Raw genomic sequence first — 22,626 nt, forward strand, 5'->3', positions numbered from 1 at the left:
AGACATCACCCACCTTACATATCCCAATCATATCCCAGCGGTCGAAGCCCTTAGTAGACCAGAGGCACCCCAAACGTTCAGAGGCATAAAGCGGCGTCGCCAATGTCATTCGATCCTCCCATCCCAAACTCACATTCGCGGCTCGCCACACAGTGACTGCAATCCTGGACGGACCCACAAGATGGCGCCCGGCTGATCGAGAATAAAGCGCTCTATTAAAGTCCCCACCCGGCAGCTGGAGTTTATCCATCTCAAATGCAGGATTTCGACCCGGTGAAAACATCACGTGATTAATAGCAGACAACTGGGAAGCCCAATAATATCTCTTGATGTCGGGGAGCGCCATGCCCCCGTCGTTCCAAGGGATGGTGAGTTTCGCGAGGGCAATACGTGGACGCCCGTCCCAAATCAATTGCCTTTGAAGACTCTCGATCTCTCGGAAGTAGGTCTTGGGGATGTCGTCATAGGAATTCTGGAGCGCATAGAGGAACCGCGGCAAGGACATCATTTTAAACAGAGCCGCCCTGCCCAGAGGAGACAAAGGGAGCTTACGCCAACGGGCCACGTCCAGTCGCAATCTAAGCAACGGGGGGAGGAGATTACGCTCAAATCGGAGCGAGGAGTCCAACGTAATGAAGATCCCTAAATACTTGAAGCCAGACTGGACCACCTGTATAGGAAGTCTGCTCGGCAATGGGGGTAAAACACCCGAAAGAACATACACGCAGGACTTGGCCCAGTTAATAACGAGGCCTGAGTTGGCTCCAAATGAAGTAAGAACATCAAATAAAACAGTCAGAGATTTACGCGGGGAAGTGAGATATAAAAGAATGTCGTCCGCGTAAAGCGAGACGCGGTCCTCAAAGTCCGGTGACCAGCGAATCCCTTTAAGCGAAGGCTCCCACCGAAGCCATGCAGCTAACGGTTCCAAGGAAAGTGCAAAAAGCAACGGAGACAAGGGGCAACCCTGACGGGTTCCCCTGCCAAGGGTGAAAGGGGTCGAAACTCTACCGTTTACCACTACTTGTGCTAGGGGTTCAGCATACAATAACTTGACCCAACCAATAAACTCAGGCCCGAAACCAAATTTCTCAAGAGCCGCCCAAAGATAAGGCCATTCCACAGTGTCAAAAGCCATCGAGGCATCCAACGACGCCAAAATGGCCGGCTCCGTCAGAAGCCCCGCCCTCGCAATCGCACCGTGGAGACGACGTAGGTTAAGAGCCGTGTTGCGATGCGGGATAAATCCGGATTGATCTGGATGGACCAAGTCACTAATGACCGTCAGAAGGCGGGTCGCCAGGAGTTTCGCCAATACCTTGGGCTCAACATTCAGCAGAGATATGGGTCTATAGGATGAACAAAGGTCCCGCGGTTTACCATCCTTGGGGATGACAACTATCGTGGCCAGACGCTGATCATATGGGAGAATACCCCGTTCCCGGGACTCCAGAAACATGGCGCGAAGATATGGCGCCACTCTGTCGGGACGTAGCTTGTACAGTTCAATTGGCAACCCGTTCGGGCCCAATGCTTTGCCCGAACGGAGTGAACGGATGGCAGTAGCTATCTCATCAACAGTAAAGGGGGAATCCAACGCTACACGATCCAAATCGGAAACACTGGGCAGAGCTATATCACGCAACAGAAGGCGAGAGTCAGCCACATCCCTCACAGACACAGGGGTATAAACCACGCGAAAATACTCAGCAAAACAGTCAACTATTCCAACCGGGTCCGTCACACTCTCACCACTCGATGACTGAATCACGGGCACCACACGATTAGCTCTCTCCTTCTTATCCAACCATGCCAGCAATTTACCCGCGTTGTCCCCCACATCATACAAACGACCCTGTTGCTCCCGAAACATCAATTTAGCAGCATCCGTGACCATAGATTTATAGGCAAATTGTTTCAGACCCAGGGCGTGGAGTTTCGCAGACGTGACCCCCGATTCCAAAGCAGCCTCCAATGCAGAAACCTCCCCCTCAAGGTCCACCACCTCCCGATTCCTCGCCTTCTTAGCTTCCACAATAAGGGAGAGGGCCTGCCCACGAATCACCGTCTTAAAAGCCTCCCACAGGGACACCGCAGAGGAAACCGACCCCTCGTTATCCAGAAAATATGCGTCCAAAGACTTAAGCAAAAGGCTGCGGGTCTCGGGGGAGGTAAGGTACCACGGGTTGATAGGAGCCACCCGGCCCACCGCCTCCACTCCAACCTCAAAACGGAGCCAGAGTGGAGAGTGGTCAGAAATGCCCCTGGGTAGGTGTACAATCTCACGCACCGCTGGCGACTGAGCCGCAGGCATCAGGAAATAATCCAGTCTAGACAGACTCCCATGGGCCCCAGAGTGAAAGGTGTATTGAAGCTGCGTAGGATGCAAAAGCCTCCAGCAATCCACCAAGCCAAATGTATCCAAAAACCCACCCCACCACTGTTGGGCCGCAGGAGTATCTCTAGGGGGGTGGCGATCGTGTAGACCGGAGAACACCGAATTAAAATCACCAGCCATAAATAGAGTACTATTAGGGAGGTCCAACAACACACGGCCCAAATCGGAAAAGGTAGAAGTCTGCAGGCCGGGGGGCACGTAAACCGTAAATAAGGAGAGGGTACGACCCTCATAGCGACCCACAAGGACAGCATATCGCCCCCGATCATCCAGAATCACATCATCAATAGCTAGGGGGAGGGAAGCCCGAACAAGGATACCCACACCCCTAGAACCCGAGGTAAACCCCGAATGTGCTACGAGGCGATAGCCCCACCTATTCAACGCATGACAGATATTGCCCACCAAATGAGTCTCCTGCAGGAAAACAATATCTGGAGATAAACGTCGTATGCATTTCAACACCACACTCCGTTTGATACGGTCCCCCAGACCGTTAACGTTCCACGAAACAAATCTCAACCCGCTACCCCCCATCCCACCCAACAACGCCAAGACCCCCCACCAATGAGCATGACACAAGAAACATCATCAAATACAGGATAGAGTCGCCTTGAGAACAGAACACACAAACAACGAACTTCCCAACCGCCCACCCCCCAACTAACAAGAGAACACCCCCCACCCTGCACCCCTGCAAAAAGCTAAAAAGCCACCCCAACCTGCAGTGTGCCTGTCGCCCAAGAACCCCCATTCTACACAAAGACCCCGGAGGAGGAAAGGCTCCGTCCCACCCGCCACCCCGATCAAGACCAATAACGAGAAAAAACATACATCAAATCACATAAGCAGTAGAGGAACGTAGGCATACACTCCTGGAAAAAGTTATTCAAGACAAGGCACCAGGCGAAGACGAAATGTTCAGCTCTCTACACCACCTTCAGCACCGCCCGGGTGGGCATCGGACTCAGTTTCAGGAGGTCGGTCAGGCAAGGAGTCCAGCCAGTCATTCACAGCATCCGGCCGATCAAAGAAAAGAGTTCGGTCATTGTACTCAACCCGCAGCCTGGTCGAAAAAGCATAGCGTAGCGCATCCCCATGCCCCTAAGACGCTTCTTGGCACCACGAAATCCCATTCGCTGCTTCTGGACCTGTTGGGAAAAGTCCGGATAAAAGTTCACCGTGGCATTCTCAAAGGCCACCGGGCCCTTCACACGTGATGCTTGCAGGATAGCGTCCCGATCCCTATAGTGGAAAAGTTTTGCAACAATAGGTCTCGGCGGGGCACCTGGCTTACCCTGGCCCCCCGGAACACGATGTGCACGCTCCACTGTGAAAAATTTACTCAGTCCAGATGGAGAGAGGTGGTTTTGGATCAGGTCTTCAACCAGGAGATCAACCGAGTGGGGTTCTGGATTCTCCGGAACACCAACCACGCGAACATTACAGCGACGTGCCCTGTTCTCAAAGTCTTCCAAGCGCCGGGTCATGAAATCGTTCACCCTACGGAGATTGCCAATCTCCGTCTGTATCTCAGAGACGTCTGCCGTGAGGCTGGAGGATTTGATGTCCAATGATTTCACCTTTTCATTGGTTTTTGATAGATCGGCTCGAATTAAGTTCACATCAATGGCCACGGTGTCAATTTTGTGGGCCAAGGTTTCATATTGTTGGCCTATCGACTCCCTCATGCCAGAAATGGCGCCCATGATGTCCTGCAAGGAAGGCTCCGTCGACGCATCCACGATGTGGTCAGACGCGCTGGAACCGGGCAGGGCAGCTCCGGGGGACCCCTTAGAGTGGGTATAACGGTCCATGACGTTAGATTGGACCGGACCCCCGCGCAGAGGTGTCTTCGTCTTCCGAGTCTCCCGTTCCCCTCTGCCCGCCATTTTGGAGATGCGTCACAAGGAGATTCACCAGGGTCAACGGATCGGGCACCAGAAAGGGAGGCCTCGGGACCAAAGGACCGCCACAAGGGTACCGCTAGGATAGGGACAGCCAAATAGGAGAATAGTCCAGCCAAAGGCCCGACAGCCGACTCGTGCCCTGGACCCAGCTCTGGCCCGACTCTCTAGCCGATGTCTCAGCCTGAGGCAGAATCGAAACCGAAACTTAAGAGGGGGACCCACAAGTCCAATCCCCCTGCCGTTGTTGTTCAACTCCAAGACGGCCACTGAACCTCACCCAGTCCCGGGCGCACCTCAAGGGCGGAGCCCAAAAGTTCGAATCACCGTAACTCCGGCACCCGGTGTCAAAATAAATTTCTGAAAGGTCCAGGTAGATCAGCCCAACGTCCTCTATACAAATCCTCGTGGAAAATCAGGATTTGTTCAGGATATTATGCCGGGAGTGGCGGGGGTCCGGGGAGCGCTGTGCTCACGCGGCCATCTCGGATGCCCGCCAAGCTCCTCCCTTAAGAACTGGTCGTTCTTACATTCTTTTCAGGAGTTCTCGAACGTAATCAAAACAGTAGCTGCGGGGGATTTCCCAGGTCTGCTGGAGGTTTGATTTGTTTTGAGAACTCGGTGTGCTTCCTAGGTGGCTGGAGGATAGGGCTTGCTTAATGTGACAGCATGCGCCATGACCTAATCTGAAGACGGGTTTCTGTGCCGTTGCATGCCCATTTAGTAATTAATAACCGGACAAGGGTCAGAAATAGGAGGATCAATATAGGTACCTAGATAAACACACCACACTCTGAGGTCTACTTTGTACGGCTAGCCTCTCTGGGGTCTGCTCTCCTTCCCCTGTTACGTAGCTCCAGTGGATGGCTAGCCTCTCTGGGGTCTGCTTTCCTTCCCCCTGTATTTAGCTCCAGTGGACGGCTAGCCTCTCTGGGCTCTGCTTTCATTCCAATGTTACTTAGCTCCAGTGGACGGCTAGCCTCTCTGGGGTCTGCTTTGGATGGCTAGCCTCTCTGAGGTCTGCTTTCCTTCCACTGTTACTTGGCTCCAGTGGACGGCTAGCCTCCCTGGGGTCTGCTTTAGACGGCTAGCCTCTCTGAGGTCTGCTTTCCTTCCCCTGTTACTTCGCTCCAGTGGACGGCTAGCCTCCCTGGGGTCTGCTTTGGACGGCTAGCCTCTCTGAGGTCTGCTTTCCTTCCCCTGTTACTTCGCTCCAGTGGATGGCTAGCCTCTCTGGGTGTCTGCTTTGGATGGCTAGCCTCTCTGGGTGTCTGCTTTGGATGGCTAGCCTCTCTGGGCTCTGCTTTCCTTCCCCTGTTACTTTGCTCCAGTGGACGGCTAGCCTCTCAGGGGTCTGCTTTCCTTTCACTGTTACTTAGCTCCAGTGGACGGCCGGCCTCTCTGAGCTCTGCTTTCTTTCCACTGTTACTTTGCTCCAGTGGACGGCTAGTCCCTCCGAAATCTGCTTTCCTTCCACTGTTACTTAGCTGCAGTGGACGGCTAGCCTCTCTGGGGTCTGCTTTGTACGGCTAGCCTCTCTGAGGTCTGCTTTGGATGGCTAGCCTCTCTGGGATCTGCTTTCCTTCCACTGACTATGGCTGAGAGGAGTTTGAGGTGACTATGTGTAATGGTTTTCAGGCTGGTTCCGCAGGAGCGTCAGGAACTTGGAGAGTAGTCCTCAGTCGTCCCCCACGTGCCCTCCGACTCTACTAGGTTCTAGAGTATCGGTTGGCACGCCAGGGGAAAACAGGGAAACAAAACAAGGAAAGGTTGGGGAAAAAGATAGTAGATCTTGAAAGTGGCACCTCCGTGTGGATGAGGAGACAGGCTGGAAGGAAAGAATAAGATTACAACCTACACTCTGCTACATGTTTGTGTATATCTCAAATGCATATATATCACCTACCACAGTAATAGTCTGAGTTTTGGAATATCAATGGTGAGAAGGTCTGGTGTTGACTCCCTGTGCAATAAAAAAGGCAAAGATTATGACATTCGTCCTCAAACATAGACTAGTATGTATAAGAATATTTCTGTAAATCTCACCACGTGAAGTTTGAGGAACACTTGGTTTGGACCTCACCCTATTCCAAGTTATTATGTGCTTGTTCGAGTTTTTTCGTCTGATGTATATACACAGCATAACCTGCCAAAAGTGTCACAACCTTGTTACATCCATCAATCACCACAGATAGGAATATGAAAAAGGCATGCTGTTACCGTGATTCTGGTAGCTGAGAACCACAACACACCAAACACCGGTCCACGCAAGTGGCCCGAAGGAAGGATCACAGCAAACGGCCAAAGGGAAGGCTGAATAGGGAGGTTCACTAAACGGGAGGCAGCTCCGGCCAGTGAACTTAATTCGAATGTGCAGCCCGCAGTACCCGGCCAGGCGGAGCAGCAAGGCAAAAGAGAATGGAGAAGGTAGCACCCGGCCGGACTACGGAGTGAGACCCGGTAGCCAGGCGGAGCACCAGGGAAGTGGGGGAAAAAACGGGAGAAAATAATTGTAAAACGAACACGAATTACAGCAAACGTGTTCCGAGAAATCCCACGAGGGAAATCACCAAAATGCCCCACACAAATCGCGGCACTAGAACCGCCAGGGACAACACGGGCTTCGGAGGATGGGAAGCTCAGGGCCGGAAACACCACACACACAACCGGAAGTCAGGCAACCGCTACGGGGACGGAAGAACAGAAAATGAGCTCAACGCTAGAACGCAAAGCGGCGTTCTGGTGCATCGATGTGCCTTAAATAGGAACCAAAGCCATTAGCAGTTAAGGGAACACCAGGCGCCTTGATGGGGACCTCGGGGCATGACACTATGGCTGAGAGGAGTGTGAGGTGACTATGGCTGAGAGGAGTTTGAGGTGACTGTGGCTGAGAGGAGTTTGAGGTGATTATAACTGAGAGGAGTTTGAGGTGACTATGACTGAGAGGAGTTTGAGGTGGCCGTGGCTGAGAGGAGTTGGAGGTGACTATGGCTGTGAGGAGTTTGAGGTGACTATGGCTGAGAGGAGTTTGAGGTGACTATGGCTGAGAGGAGTTTGAGGTGACTATGGCTGAGAGGAGTTTGAGGTGACTATGACTGAGAGGAGTTTGAGGTGACTATGGCTGAGAGGAGTTTGAGGTGACTATGACTGAGAGGAGTTGGAGGTGGCCGTGGCTGAGAGGAGTTGGAGGTGACTATGGCTGTGAGGAGTTTGAGGTGACTATGGCTGAGAGGAGTTTGAGGTGACTATGGCTGAGAGGAGTTTGAGGTGACTATGGCTGAGAGGAGTTTGTGGTGACTGGCTGAGAGGAGTTTGAGGTGACTGTGGCTGGGAGGAGTTTGAGGTGACTATGACTGAGAGGAGTTTGAGGTGGCCGTGGCTGAGAGGAGTTGGAGGTGACTATGGCTGTGAGGAGTTTGAGGTGACTATGGCTGAGAGGAGTTTGAGGTGACTATGGCTGAGAGGAGTTTGAGGTGACTATGGCTGAGAGGAGTTTGAGGTGACTATGGCTGAGAGGAGTTTGAGGTGACTGTGGCTGAGAGGAGTTGGAGGTGGCCGTGGCTGAGAGGAGTTGGAGGTGACTATGGCTGTGAGGAGTTTGAGGTGACTATGGCTGTGAGGAGTTTGAGGTGACTATGGCTGAGAGGAGTTTGAGGTGACTATGGCTGAGAGGAGTTTGAGGTGACTATGGCTGAGAGGAGTTTGAGGTGACTATGGCTGAGAGGAGTTTGAGGTGACTATGGCTGAGAGGAGTTTGAGGTGACTATGACTGAGAGGAGTTTGAGGTGACTATGGCTGAGAGGAGTTTGAGGTGACTATGGCTGAGAGGAGTTTGTGGTGACTGGCTGAGAGGAGTTTGAGGTGACTATGGCTGAGAGGAGTTTGAGGTGACTATGGCTGAGAGGAGTTTGAGGTGACTATGGCTGAGAGGAGTTTGAGGTGACTATGGCTGAGAGGAGTTTGAGGTGACTATGGCTGAGAGGAGTTTGAGGTGACTGTGGCTGAGAGGAGTTTGAGGTGACTATGGCTGAGAGGAGTTTGAGGTGACTATGGCTGAGAGGAGTTTGAGGTGACTATGGCTGAGAGGAGTTTGAGGTGATTATAACTGAGAGGAGTTTGAGGTGACTATGACTGAGAGGTGTTTGAGGTGACTATGGCTACGAGGAGTTTGAGGTGACTATGGCTGAGAGGAGTTTGAGGTGACTCTGGCTGAGAGGAGTTTGAGGTGACTATGGCTGAGAGGAGTTTGAGGTGACTATGGCTGAGAGGAGTTTGAGGTGACTATGGCTGAGAGGAGTTTGAGGTGACTGGATGAGAGGAGTTTGAGGTGACTATGGCTGAGAGGAGTTTGAGGTGACTATGGCTGAGAGGAGTTTGAGGTGACTATGGCTACGAGGAGTTTGAGGTGACTATGGCTGAGAGGAGTTTGAGGTGACTATGGATGAGAGGAGTTTGAGGTGATTATGTCTGAGGAGTTTGAGGTGACTGTGGCTGAGAGGAGTTTGAGGTGACTATGGCTGAGAGGAGTTTGAGGTGACTATGGCTGAGAGGAGTTTGAGGTGACTATGGCTGAGAGGAGTTTGAGGTGACTATGGCTGAGAGGAGTTTGAGGTGACTATGGCTGAGAGGAGTTTGAGGTGACTATGGCTGAGAGGAGTTTGAGGTGACTATGGATGAGAGGAGTTTGAGGTGGCCGTGGCTGTGAGGAGTTTGACGTGACTATGGCTGAGAGGAGTTTGAGGTGACTATGGCTGAGAGGAGTTTGAGGTGACTATGGATGAGAGGAGTTTGAGGTGGCCGTGGCTGAGAGGAGTTTGAGGTGACTGGCTGTGAGGAGTTTGAGGTGACTATGGCTGAGAGGAGTTTGAGGTGACTATGGCTGAGAGGAGTTTGAGGTGACTATGGCTGAGAGGAGTTTGAGGTGACTATGGCTGAGAGGAGTTTGAGGTGACTATGGCTGAGAGGAGTTTGTGGTGACTGGCTGAGAGGAGTTTGAGGTGACTGTGGCTGGGAGGAGTTTGAGGTGACTATGGCTGAGAGGAGTTTGTGGTGACTGGCTGAGAGGAGTTTGAGGTGACTATGGCTTAGAGGAGTTTGAGGTGACTGTGGCTGAGAGGAGTTTGAGGTGACCATGGCTGAGAGGAGTTTGAGGTGACTATGACTGTGTGGAGTTTGAGGTGACTGTGGCTACGAGGAGTTTGAGGTGACCATGGCTGAGAGGAGTTTGAGGTGACTATGACTGAGAGGAGTTTGAGGTGACTATAACTGTGTGGAGTTTGAGGTGACTATAACTGAGAGGAGTTTGAGGTGACTATGACTGAGAGGAGTTTGAGGTGACCGTGGCTGAGAGGAGTTTGAGGTGACTATGGCTGAGAGGAGTTTGAGGTGACTATGGCTGAGAGGAGTTTGAGGTGACTATGGCTGTGAGGAGTTTGAGGTGACTATGGCTGTGAGGAGTTTAAGGTGACTATGGCTGAGAGGAGTTTGAGGTGACTATAACTGAGAGGAGTTTGAGGTGACTATGGCTGAGAGGAGTTTGAGGTGACTATGGCTGAGAGGAGTTTGAGGTGACTATGGCTGAGAGGAGTTTGAGGTGACTATGGCTATGAGGAGTTTGAGGTGACTATGACTGAGAGGAGTTTGAGGTGACTATGGCTTAGAGGAGTTTGAGGTGACTATGGCTGAGAGGAGTTTGAGGTGACTATGACTGAGAGGAGTTTGAGGTGACTATGACTGAGAGGAGTTTGAGGTGACTATGGCCGAGAGGAGTTTGAGGTGACTATGGCTGAGAGGAGTTTGAGGTGACTATGGCTATGAGGAGTTTGAGGTGACTATGACTGAGAGGAGTTTGAGGTGACTATGGCTTAGAGGTGTTTGAGGTGACTATGGCTGAGAGGAGTTTGAGGTGACTATGACTGAGAGGAGTTTGAGGTGACTATGGCTGAGAGGAGTTTGAGGTGACTATGGCTGAGAGGAGTTTGAGGTGACTGGATGAGAGGAGTTTGAGGTGACTATGGCTGAGAGGAGTTTGAGGTGACTATGACTGTGAGGAGTTTGAGGTGACTATGGCTGAGAGGAGTTTGAGGTGACTATGGCTGAGAGGAGTTTGAGGTGACTATGGCTGAGAGGAGTTTGAGGTGACTATGGCTGAGAGGAGTTTGAGGTGACTATGGCTTAGAGGAGTTTGAGGTGACTGGATGAGAGGAGTTTGAGGTGACTATGACTGTGAGGAGCTTGAGGTGACTGGCTGAGAGGAGTTTGAGGTGACTATGGCTTAGAGGAGTTTGAGGTGACTGGATGAGAGGAGTTTGAGGTGACTATGGCTGAGAGGAGTTTGAGGTGACTATGGCTGAGAGGAGTTTGGGGTGACTATGGCTGGGAGGAGTTTGGGGTGACTATGGCTGAGAGGAGTTTGAGGTGACTATGGCTGAGAGGAGTTTGAGGTGACTATGGCTGAGAGGAGTTTGAGGTGACTGGATGAGAGGAGTTTGAGGTGACTATGGCTGAGAGGAGTTTGAGGTGACTATGACTGTGTGGAGTTTGAGGTGACTATGGCTGAGAGGAGTTTGAGGTGACTATGACTGAGAGGAGTTTGAGGTGACTGGATGAGAGGAGTTTGAGGTGACTATGGCTGAGAGGAGTGTGAGGTGACTATGGCTGAGAGGAGTTTGCGGTGACTGTGGCTGAGAGGAGTTTGAGGTGACTATGGCTGAGAGGAGTTTGAGGTGACTATGGCTGAGAGGAGTTTGAGGTGACTATGGCTGAGAGGAGTTTGAGGTGACTATGGCTGAGAGGAGTTTGAGGTGACTATGGCTGAGAGGAGTTTGAGGTGACTGTGGCTGAGAGGAGTTGGAGGTGGCCGTGGCTGAGAGGAGTTGGAGGTGACTATGGCTGAGAGGAGTGTGAGGTGACTATGGCTGAGAGGAGTGTGAGGTGACTATGGCTGAGAGGAGTGTGAGGTGACTGTGGCTGAGAGGAGTTTGAGGTGACTATGGCTGAGAGGAGTGTGAGGTGACTATGACTGAGAGGAGTTTGAGGTGACTGGATGAGAGGAGTTTGAGGTGACTATGGCTGTGAGGAGTTTGAGGTGACTATGGCTGAGAGGAGTTTGAGGTGACTATGGCTGAGAGGAGTTTGAGGTGACTATGGCTGAGAGGAGTTTGCGGTGACTGTGGCTGAGAGGAGTTTGAGGTGACTATGGCTGAGAGGAGTTTGAGGTGACTATGGCTGAGAGGAGTTTGAGGTGACTGTGGCTGAGAGGAGTGTGAGGTGACTATGGCTGAGAGGAGTTTGAGGTGACTATGGCTGAGAGGAGTTTGAGGTGACTATGGCTGAGAGGAGTTTGAGGTGACTATGGCTGAGAGGAGTTTGAGGTGACTATGGCTGAGAGGAGTTTGAGGTGACTATGACTGAGAGGAGTTTGAGGTGACTATGGCTTAGAGGAGTTTGAGGTGACTATGGCTGAGAGGAGTTTGAGGTGACTATGGCTGTGAGGAGTTTGAGGTGACTATGACTGAGAGGAGTTTGAGGTGACTATGGCTGAGAGGAGTTTGAGGTGACTATGGCTGTGAGGAGTTTGAGGTGACTATGACTGAGAGGAGTTTGAGGTGACTATGACTGAGAGGAGTTTGAGGTGACTATGGCTGAGAGGAGTTTGAGGTGACTGGCTGTGAGGAGTTTGAGGTGACTATGGCTGAGAGGAGTTTGAGGTGACTATGGCTGAGAGGAGTTTGAGGTGACTATGGCTGAGGAGTTTGAGGTGACTATGGCTGAGAGGAGTTTGAGGTGACTATGGCTGAGAGGAATTTGAGGTGACTATGGCTGAGAGGAGTTTGAGGTGACTATGACTGAGAGGAGTTTGAGTTGACTATGGCTGAGAGGAGTTTGAGGTGACTATGGCTGAGAGGAGTTTGAGGTGACTATGGCTGAGAGGAGTTTGAGGTGACTATGGCTGAGAGGAGTTTGAGGTGACTATGGCTGAGAGGAGTTTGAGGTGACTATGGCTGAGAGGAGTTTGAGGTGACTATGGCTGAGAGGAGTTTGAGGTGACTATGGCTGAGAGGAGTTTGAGGTGACTATGGCTGAGAGGAGTTTGATGTGACTATGGCTATGAGGAGTTTGAGGTGACTATGGCTGAGGAGTTTGAGGTGACTATAACTGAGAGGAGTTTGAGGTGACTATAACTGAGAGGAGTTTGAGGTGACTATGGCTTAGAGGAGTTTGAGGTGACTGTAGCTGAGAGGAGTTTGAGGTGACTATGGCTTAGAGGAGTTTGAGGTGACTATGGCTTAGAGGAGTTTGAGGTGACTATGGCTGAGAGGAGTTTGAGGTGACTATGGCTGAGAGGAGTTTGAGGTGACTGTGGCTGAGAGGAGTTTGAGGTGACTATGGCTTAGAGGAGTTTGAGGTGACTATAACTGAGAGGAGTTTGAGGTGACTATGGCTGAGAGGAGTTTGAGGTGACTATGGCTTAGAGGAGTTTGAGGTGACTATGGCTGAGAGGAGTGTGAGGTGACTATGGCTGTGAGGAGTTTGAGGTGACTGGCTGAGAGGAGTTTGAGGTGACTATGACTGTGAGGAGTTTGAGGTGACTGTGGCTGAGAGGAGTTTGAGGTGACTATGGCTGAGAGGAGTTTGAGGTGACTATGACTGAGAGGAGTTTGAGGTGACTATGGCTGAGAGGAGTTTGAGGTGACTATGACTGAGAGGAGTTTGAGGTGACTATGGCTGAGAGGAGTTTGAGGTGACTATGGCTACGAGGAGTTTGAGGTGACTGTGGCTGAGAGGAGTTTGAGGTGACTATGACTGAGAGGAGTTTGAGGTGACTATGGCTACGAGGAGTTTGAGGTGACTGAGGCTGAGAGGAGTTTGAGGTGACTATGACTGAGAGGAGTTTGAGGTGACTATGGCTACGAGGAGTTTGAGGTGACTATGGCTGAGAGGAGTTTGAGGTGACTGTGGCTGAGAGGAGTTTGAGGTGACTGGATGAGAGGAGTTTGAGGTGACTATGGCTGAGAGGAGTTTGAGGTGACTATGGCTGAGAGGAGTTTGAGGTGACTGTGGCTGAGAGGAGTTTGAGGTGACTATGGCTGAGAGGAGTTTGAGGTGACTATGGCTGAGAGGAGTTTGAGGTGACTATGGCTGAGAGGAGTTTGAGTGACTATGGCTGAGAGGAGTTTGAGGTGACTATGGCTGAGACGAGTTTGAGGTGACTATGGCTGAGAGGAGTTTGAGGTGACTATGGCTGAGAGGAGTTTGAGGTGACTATGACTGTGAGGAGTTTGACGTGACTATGACTGTGAGGAGTTTGACGTGACTATGACTGAGAGGAGTTTGAGGTGACTATGGCTGAGAGGAGTTTGAGGTGACTATGGCTGAGAGGAGTTTGAGGTGACTATGGCTGAGAGGAGTTTGAGGTGACTATGGCTGAGAGGAGTTTGAGGTGACTATGACTGAGAGGAGTTTGAGTTGACTATGGCTTAGAGGAGTTTGAGGTGACTATGACTGTGAGGAGTTTGAGGTGACTGTGGCTGAGAGGAGTTTGAGGTGACTATGGCTGAGAGGAGTTTGAGGTGACTATGGCTTAGAGGAGTTTGAGGTGACTATGACTGTGAGGAGTTTGAGGTGACTGTGGCTGAGAGGAGTTTGAGGTGACTATGGCTGAGAGGAGTTTGAGGTGACTATGGCTCAGAGGAGTTTGAGGTGACTATGACTGTGAGGAGTTTGAGGTGACTATGGATGAGAGGAGTTTAAGTTGACTATGGCTGAGGAGTTTGAGGTGACTATGGCTGAGAGGAGTTTGAGGTGACTATGGCTTAGAGGAGTTTGAGGTGACTATGACTGTGAGGAGTTTGAGGTGACTCTGGCTGAGAGGAGTTTGAGGTGACTGTGGCTGAGAGGAGTTTGAGGTGACTATGGCTTAGAGGAGTTTGAGGTGACTATGACTGAGAGGAGTTTGAGGTGACTATGGCTGAGAGGAGTTTGAGGTGACTGTGGCTGAGAGGAGTTTGAGGTGACTATGGCTGAGAGGAGTTTGAGGTGACTATGGCTGAGAGGAGTTTGAGGTGATTATGTCTGAGGAGTTTGAGGTGACTATGGCTGAGAGGAGTTTGAGGTGATTATGTCTGAGGAGTTTGAGGTGACTGTGGCTGAGAGGAGTTTGAGGTGACTATGGCTGAGAGGAGTTTGAGGTGACTGTGGCTGAGAGGAGTTTGAGGTGACTATGGCTGTGAGGAGCTTGAGGTGACTGGCTGAGAGGAGTTTGAGGTGACTATGGCTTAGAGGAGTTTGAGGTGACTGGATGAGAGGAGTTTGAGGTGACTATGACTGTGAGGAGCTTGAGGTGACTGGCTGAGAGGAGTTTGAGGTGACTATGGCTTAGAGGAGTTTGAGGTGACTGGATGAGAGGAGTTTGAGGTGACTATGGCTGAGAGGAGTTTGAGGTGACTGTGGCTGAGAGGAGTTTGGGTGACTATGGCTGAGGAGTTTGAGTTGACTATGACTGAGAGGAGTTTGAGGTGACTATGACTGAGAGGAGTTTGAGGTGACTATGGCTGTGAGGAGTTTGAGGTGACTATGGCTGAGAGGAGTTTGAGTTGACTATGACTGAGAGGAGTTTGAGGTGACTATGACTGAGAGGAGTTTGAGGTGACTATGACTGAGAGGAGTTTGAGGTGACTATGACTGAGAGGAGTTTGAGGTGACTATGGCTGAGAGGAGTTTGAGGTGACTATGGCTAAGAGGACTTTGAGGTGACTATGGCTGAGAGGAGTTTGAGGTGACTATGGCTGAGAGGAGTTTGAGGTGACTATGGCTGAGAGGAGTTTGAGGTGATTATAACTGAGAGGAGTTTGAGGTGATTATAACTGAGAGGAGTTTGAGGTGCTGTGCAGGCCCATGTACCAATGAGACATTACTTTGCAGTTGGTCTTCAATATAAAGCTTAATCGAGATGTTCACAGAGACCAGGGCTCAACAGGGCATTTCCAGTTTTAAAATGACTGCTGTCTGTGTGTGCACCAGACACAGCGCTGCATACGTGAAGCGTGTGCATGCAGATGCAAATTAATTTAAAGTTGATGACAATTTAGAGAAAAGTGACTTCTTGCCTGTAATTGCTAAAGCAAGGAATAAATACATATTTTTGGAGGATGCATCTTCTAATTAGAATATTCTGTAGAGTTTTAGTATGGCACATGATACCCTATGGCAGTGGTTCCTAACCTGTGATCTAGGGATCCCCGGGGGTCCGAGAAGCCTCCTCAAGGGGTCCATGACTACTTAGAAAATTAAATAATATTAACAGATTAATAAAGTGCATATAAATAAAGAAGCTAAATGTACAAATCAAAATGTTTAAATGTACTGTAAATGTGTTAGGAATATGAAATTGAATACTAAAAATGACATTAGTATTCTTAGATTGATTCGTGGGAGCAGTGCAGGTGCACCAAACAGAATAAAGTATGGACGACGAGTGGCTTTAATTGAATTTAGAAAATCTCCAACCTTCATTTTAAAACTAAAATGTTGATTTTTTTTTTTATTTGTATGTGTGAAAAAATGAAATAAAATGTGTCATCATTTGTGTATTTGTTTGAATGTTTTTTTTCTGTATTTGTTGTATATTGTTTTGCAGTTCCCCGAGTTCCAGTAATGATTCAGGGGGTGGTCCCCGGGTTCCAGTAATGATTAATTGGGGGCCCACAGAAGTCAAAAGGTTGAGAACCTCTGCTTTGTGTTCCAGGTGCCTGCTACCCTACAGGAAGGCTCTGCCTACTTCTCTGAAGAGGAGTGGACGCTGCTCCAGGAGTGGCAGACCGAGCTGTACAAGAAGGTGACCAATGAAATCCAACAAGCACTGCTCTCACTCGGTAAGGCTACGCGCTCTTTAAATAGTTGATATTGTGTCAAAACCTGTGTCTGATATTTAGAGGCTGACATGTCTCAGTTGATGTTTTCCAACTTTCGTTGTTGTAGAGACCAGAGTGATCTTGGTAGAACGATATTTTCCCCCTCCTGAGGCGGAAGCCCGGAGGTCTATCTCTCACTTTGTGCGCATTTTAAAAAATCGCGCGTTTTACTTCCAATTGGGCTTGATTTAATAAGCTTTTATCTTGTACTTGTGTTGTGACCTCTCCCCCCCCCTCGTTACCGGACCGCTCTCGGCCGAGCATTGACGCTGAGAGCTGGTTCCGGTCTGGCGAGTGACTGACGGCGGCCATATTGGGTGTGGGCTATTGCTGGGACGCGCTCTAGTTGCGCTTAAAAGGGTTTTTGGGAGCCCGGCGCTTGTCTTGGCAGAACGATATTTTCCCCCTCCGGAGGCGGAAGCCGGGAGGTCTATCTCTCACTTTGTGTGCATTTTAAAAATCGTTGGTTTTACTTCCAATTGGGCTTGATTTAATAAGCTTTTATCTTGTACTTGTGATTACTTTTGTTGTGACCTCCCCCCCCCCCCCCCCCCCCTCGTCACCGGACCGCTCTCGTCCGAGCATTGACGCTGAGAGCTGGTTCCGGTCAGGCGAGTGACTGACGGCGGCCATATTGGGGGTGGGCTATTGCTGGGACGCGCTCTAGTTGTGCTTAAAAGGGGACGGTCATGACTCCGCACAGCGGACGCGTACAGCGGACGCGCCGGACCTGTGCCGGAGTTGTGCCAGAGTCCTGCCCGTCTGCGCCCGTCCGCGCATATCCGGACCCTGGGGCCGGTCCCCCTGGCCGTCGACTGATATATTCTTCAGGTGAGCTACACCGATTAGACTCAAGTACCTATACCCTAGGCTCAACTACCCTGACTAGGCTAAAGGCGACCGGTATCTTATGGACCAAGAGTAGCATGACTATGAATCCACCCACTTTGAAACTAACCAGCCTGAATACAAGATCGCTACAAAAACATAATCTTGAAATTTTTACCCTCCTTCAGAATGAGGACATAGATGTCTTAACTCTCACAGAAACGTGGTTGGGCGATAGCTCACTACCAGACATCATAGCCACCCTCCCAAATGATTATGACGCTATGTGGCACAATCGTGCAGATAATGTCAGAGGGGGTGTGTGGCAATTCTGTTTAAAAAACATCTAACAGTTACTAAATTAATGGCAGAAACAGTTGACCTAGCAGATATACTTGGGGTGAAGATCACCTTAAAAAATACCTGCCTTGCTGTTCTTACAGTCTATCGTCCCCCGAAATCTACCCCTTTGTTCAATGATTTACTAGCCCCATCATCTCAGATATTTGCACACGCTACCAAAAAGTCTTAGTAACTGGAGATTTTAACGTTCACTGGGATAAAACTCATAAAGAGGTGGCAACCCGAGAGCTGAAGACCACCATGACCACACTTGGGTTCCAACAACTCTTCTCTGAGGGAACACAAAAGAAAGCTCTGCCATCTAGAGAGATGCTGGAGGAAATCAAGTGATCACATAGATCGGGATCATTATAAAGCATTTCTTAAGCTGTATAAAAAGTGTATTCTGTCAGCAAAAGCAGATTACTATGAATCCCGAATTAACAACGCGGTCAACATCCAGAAATAAACCTTTATAATTTTAACAGAGCTGAGTAAGAAAGCAGAAAAATCAGAAACCCCGATAGATTGTAACACCTTTCAAAACTATTTTCTTGATAAAGTGAAAACTATTCTCTCTGATATCAAGAACACTTCCAACAGTCGCCCTCCTTTACTGCACTCTCAAACCCCCCCTCCAGAATATACCATCTCTAAGTTTCCCTTGATTGACTCTACAGTCCTCGGGCAGCTTATGAGTCGAACCAAGTCAGGCTCTCCAGCAGACCCATGTCCCACTAGCGTCTTTCGACTAGCGCTTCCCACTTTAGAGAGTCATATTGTCTCCTTACTGAATAATTCATTAGATACTGGCCATTTACCCTCTAGTCTCAAAGAAGCACGAGTTAGGCCCCTAATAAAAAAGCCTGGGGCTGACCCTGCCAACTTAAAAAACTATAGGCCAATATCCCAGCTGCCTTTTCTGTCCAAGATTTTGGAACAGCAGGTTTTGATGTCTCTTTCATCATTCCTGGAGTCACACCATCTACTCCAGGAGCGTCAAGCGGGGTTTTGTGCGCATCACAGCACTGAATTGATGATGCTTTCAGTGCTGGACGAGCTCAGAGGTATGGCTGACAGTAAGAAGCAGAGTGCCGTGATATTATTAGATCTGTCAGCGGCATTCGATACTGTCAGCCACACCCTGCTCCTGGACACACTGGCCGCATCTGGGATACAAGACTTAGCCTACCAATGGCTAAAATCCTTTCTTTCTGGAAGAACTCAAAGGATTCAACTAGGGGACTGTATATCTGACCTGGGTACCCTTGAGTGTGGAATCCCTCAGGGATCTGCTTTGTCCCCACTTTTGTTTAACCTTTATCTGCAACCCCTGATTGACTCTCTGGTAAATATGGGCTGTTAGATCTGGGAGTCTCTAGTTGGCAGAGGTAGGTACCACTGTCCAAATAGGGACCCTTGCTTCTAGTCAGGGCAAGGAGACAACCTTCTGAGATAACCCCTGCTCACCCTCTAGGTAGCTTGGCACGAGCAGTCTAGGCTAACCAGAGGCAATGCGTAAAGTATTTGTACCAACACTCACAGTAACACAGTGAAAACACCACAAACTGACTCCACAACAGTTTAGAAAAATAAAGGTATTTTTAATCTAAACTACACAAGACCAAAACGACAAAAATCCAACATACACAGTTCCAGAATATGGTTTCAAAAAGAGTTCTTAAGGTTGCGTTAGAATTCTCTACGTTGCGATAGAATTCTCTACTGATGCGTGAAAAGTTCACAGTTGCGTCACGTTTACTCACAGTACCTTTTATTTGCAACAAAGTTCCAAAAGCAGAAGCTGATGCGGTGGAAAACAAGCGATGCGTTGCTCCTGAGACCCTGGGGAGGCGATGCGACAGCCCCGCTGCAGCAGCGGGCGTGTTGCGACGAATCCGGTCTGTATGGGGAGGAAGGCCACTTGTATGGATTCCGGTGCGTAGGTTCCGTAGGAAGTCTGTTCTCGCAAAGGCACGATGCGACGATCTCGTTGGGGCTGCGACGATCTCCGGGGCGACGATGCGCGGTCCAGCGGGGATCCTCTCTCTCGCAGCTCCTCGATGCGTTGATTCTGCGACGATGCTCGCAGCGACGTGATGCAGTCCGCAAGCAAGCGGTGTGGCGTTCTCACCCAGCGACGACAGGCTCTGTGACGATACTCGCAGCGATGTTCGATTCTCCCGCACCGGTCTGGTGCGTCCCGCAAACGAAGGATGCGACGTCTCTGGCTGCGACGATCTCGACCTCCGTCGCGGCAAGAAACTTCTCGCACTGTCGGGGATGCGCTCCGCAAGCGAGCGATGAGACACTTTTCAGTTTCAAAAGTCACTCAAGCTTAATTTCAAGCTTCCCAGCACAGGTCCAACCTCCAGAGGCCCCACAACTGGATCAAGCACTCTAGGAGGGACAGAACTCTCTCAGCAGAGTTCAGGGAAGCTGGGGGTGAAGTCCTTTTGTTCCTGGGACTTCAAAACAGGGAGCCAGCTCTTCTCAGGCCCTTGGAGATTCCTTCAAGACAGGGGACACAGCTCAGCAGCAAAGTCCTTCCCCTCTCCTTGGCAGCAAAGCAACAGGTCAGTCCAGCAGAGCAACAGCAGGACAATCTTCCTTCTTCAGTTTCAGCTTTCTCCTTGGCAGAGGTTCCTTCTTGATTTCCAGGATGATCTAATTTTCTGTTGTCAGGGGTCCTGTACTTATACCCCTAAAGTCTTTGTTCTCCCTGTGCATGTGGGCCCTGAGCCCGGTCTGAACCAGTTCTGGGTGTTTCCTGAGTACTTTGTTTTGCTGGCTTCTGACTTCCTTTCAGAGTGAGGGGCAGGGTCCTCAGCCGCCCAGCAGGGGGGTGGAGCCAGCATTGTGGAAGGCAGGCACAGCCCTATTCAGCCCAGGTGCTAACTCCTCCCACTACTCCAGTTGCAAATGTAGTCATTCAGCCTAGTGCTGACTCATCCAGGGGAATTCCCTCCTGGGGAATTCCCCAGCCCCTGTCACTCTCAAACCAGACAGTCAATACACAAACAGGCCCAGGCACACAGAAGGGTCAGACAAGAGAACAGCAACTTTCTAAAAGTGCTGTTCTCAAATACAGGATTTAAAAACAACCTTTCCCAAAAGATGTGTTATTAAATTCTGAGTTCAGGGATACTAGATACTTATGTCCTATCTTGTTCCTATGGGAAGAAATGCTGTTAACCACTGTAGCCAGCATCCCCCATGTTAACCTATGGAGCAAGATAGCCTTACAGTAGTGAAAAACGAAAATGGCTGCCATTCACTACCAGAGCATGTCACCTGCACTAGTACATGCTCTACCTTTTACATACACTGCACCCTGCCCAGGGGGGTACCTTGGGCCTTCCATAGGGGTGACTGATGTGCACAAAAAGGGAAGGGTTAGGCCTGGTCAGTGGGGACACTGACCAGGAGGACATGGCAGTTCTAAACTGCCCATAGGCACTGCAGTGGCTGGCCTGAGACACCATTTTAGAGCTACTCCTGTGGGTGGCACAATCAGTGCTGCAGGCCCACTAGTAGCATTTGTCATCACCAGCCCTGGCACACCCAGTGCACTCTACTAGGGACTTCATGGTGATACAAATATGCCAAACATGTATATCCATTCAGAATAACAATTTAAACAGAGAGTATATGCACTTTAGCACTGATCAGCAGTGGTAAAGTGCGCAGAGTCCTATTGCCAACAGCCACGGGTCAGGAAAAATAAGGGAGGAAGAAGCAAAAAGTTTGAGGATGACCCTGCAAGAAGGGCCAGTTCCAACACAACCCCCTTCCAGCCTAAAGCCAGGGTAGACCAAACGATACCTCGATGGGATTCCCTGCTTAAGGCGACAGAACACGGAAACTGGCCCACACAGCAGGGCAGTCCTGTTCTACGCCATCCTAAACCCAGTTGGATCACTCTATCCATACTCTCAGAGTCCACCATGCCAATCCATGTGGAAACCTTCTCTTCACCTGTGGACACCACCTGTGCAGCACCTAACCTTAATTTACTCACAGGTGTGCCCCAACAGACCGACAGCAAGCCACAGTGACCACCAACAGTGATCAGGGATGAGACCCAGGCCTCACGCCTCTCATGGCTCTCAAACCCCTGTGGCATCAGACGGTGGGGGGCAGTAGCCCCAGGTGCTTGGCACCCTTTGTCCACTCCCTCTCTTGTCAGGTCAGGTCTGACATCCTGGCACTGACCCACCAGTCCCGGACCAGTATCCGGCGACTGGACAAGAGGCTGAGGTGGGCTTCCCCACACCAGGACCCTGCAAGAAGGGCCAGTTCCAACATGGGCTGCATAATTTTCAACTATGCCGACGATACTCAGTTGCTACTAAGCATTGATAACACGACATCTGCACAGATCCAAGCCCAAAATATTCTTAGACACACTGTGAGTTGGATGACAGCGAACGCGTTGAAGATAAATCCTGACAAAACGGAGGTCTTAGTGGTCTCAACTACTGCCTCACCTTGGTGTGACCTGTTTTGGCCCAGAGAGCTTGGCCCTACCCCGAAACCATGTCTTAATGTAAAAAGTCTTGGTATAAAGATTGACCATGAGCTGTCTATGGCCAGCCAGATCTCCTCTGTTGTTGGAACTTGCACAAATCTAATTAGACAGCTACGAAAGCTAGTCCCTCTTCTTTCCCCTTCCACGCTTCGTACAATTGTCTCCGCCACAATAATTTCAATACTGGATTACGGGAATGCCCTTTACTTGGGATTGCCTAAAACATTGACCAGCAGGCTGCAAGTGGTTTTAAACGATGCAGCTAGGCTAATTTTTAGGCTACCTAGACGGACCCATGCTTCCCCACTGCTGCGTAGATTAGATTGGCTCCCCATAAAGCAAAGGGTGGAGTTTAAAAGCTTATGCATTGCCCATAAGGCAATCTATGGCCAAGCACCTGCCTATATCAAAGAGCGCCTTGGGGTTTATAACGCCACACGATCATTAAGGCCCTCTAACACACAGTTGCTGTCCTGTCCTCGATACAAATTGGCAACCAAGGGAGGGAGATCCTTCTCTGTGTTGGTTCCACAGATCTGGAACAAACTTCCAGAGTCTCTCCGCAAAGAATCAAATTTGTTGCACTTCAGGAAGTCTTTAAAAACGCGCCTGTTTAGGGAAGCCTTAAGCACCGCTTAGTGCCACGGCCACACGCTCCTTCTTTATCTACTCTGCTGTTGTTATCTCCTTCTGCCATGAGCGCCTAGA

At 50.1% G+C, this 22,626-nt stretch overlaps 1 protein-coding gene across 1 annotated transcript in view; it reads left to right on the plus strand.

Moving 5' to 3' along the window:
- The window catches only part of LOC144767884 (uncharacterized), a 73,241-nt gene that overhangs the window by 20,234 nt on the left and 30,381 nt on the right, over positions 1 to 22,626 (plus strand). Inside the window, exon 2 of the mRNA XM_078651237.1 lies at positions 16,052 to 16,178. Within this exon, the coding sequence (XP_078507363.1) occupies positions 16,052 to 16,178 (127 nt within the window). The remainder of the gene's footprint in view (positions 1 to 16,051; positions 16,179 to 22,626) is intronic.

This window comes from Lissotriton helveticus, chromosome 7, assembly GCF_964261635.1.
Source record: "Lissotriton helveticus chromosome 7, aLisHel1.1, whole genome shotgun sequence".
Lineage (NCBI taxonomy): Eukaryota > Metazoa > Chordata > Amphibia > Caudata > Salamandridae > Lissotriton > Lissotriton helveticus.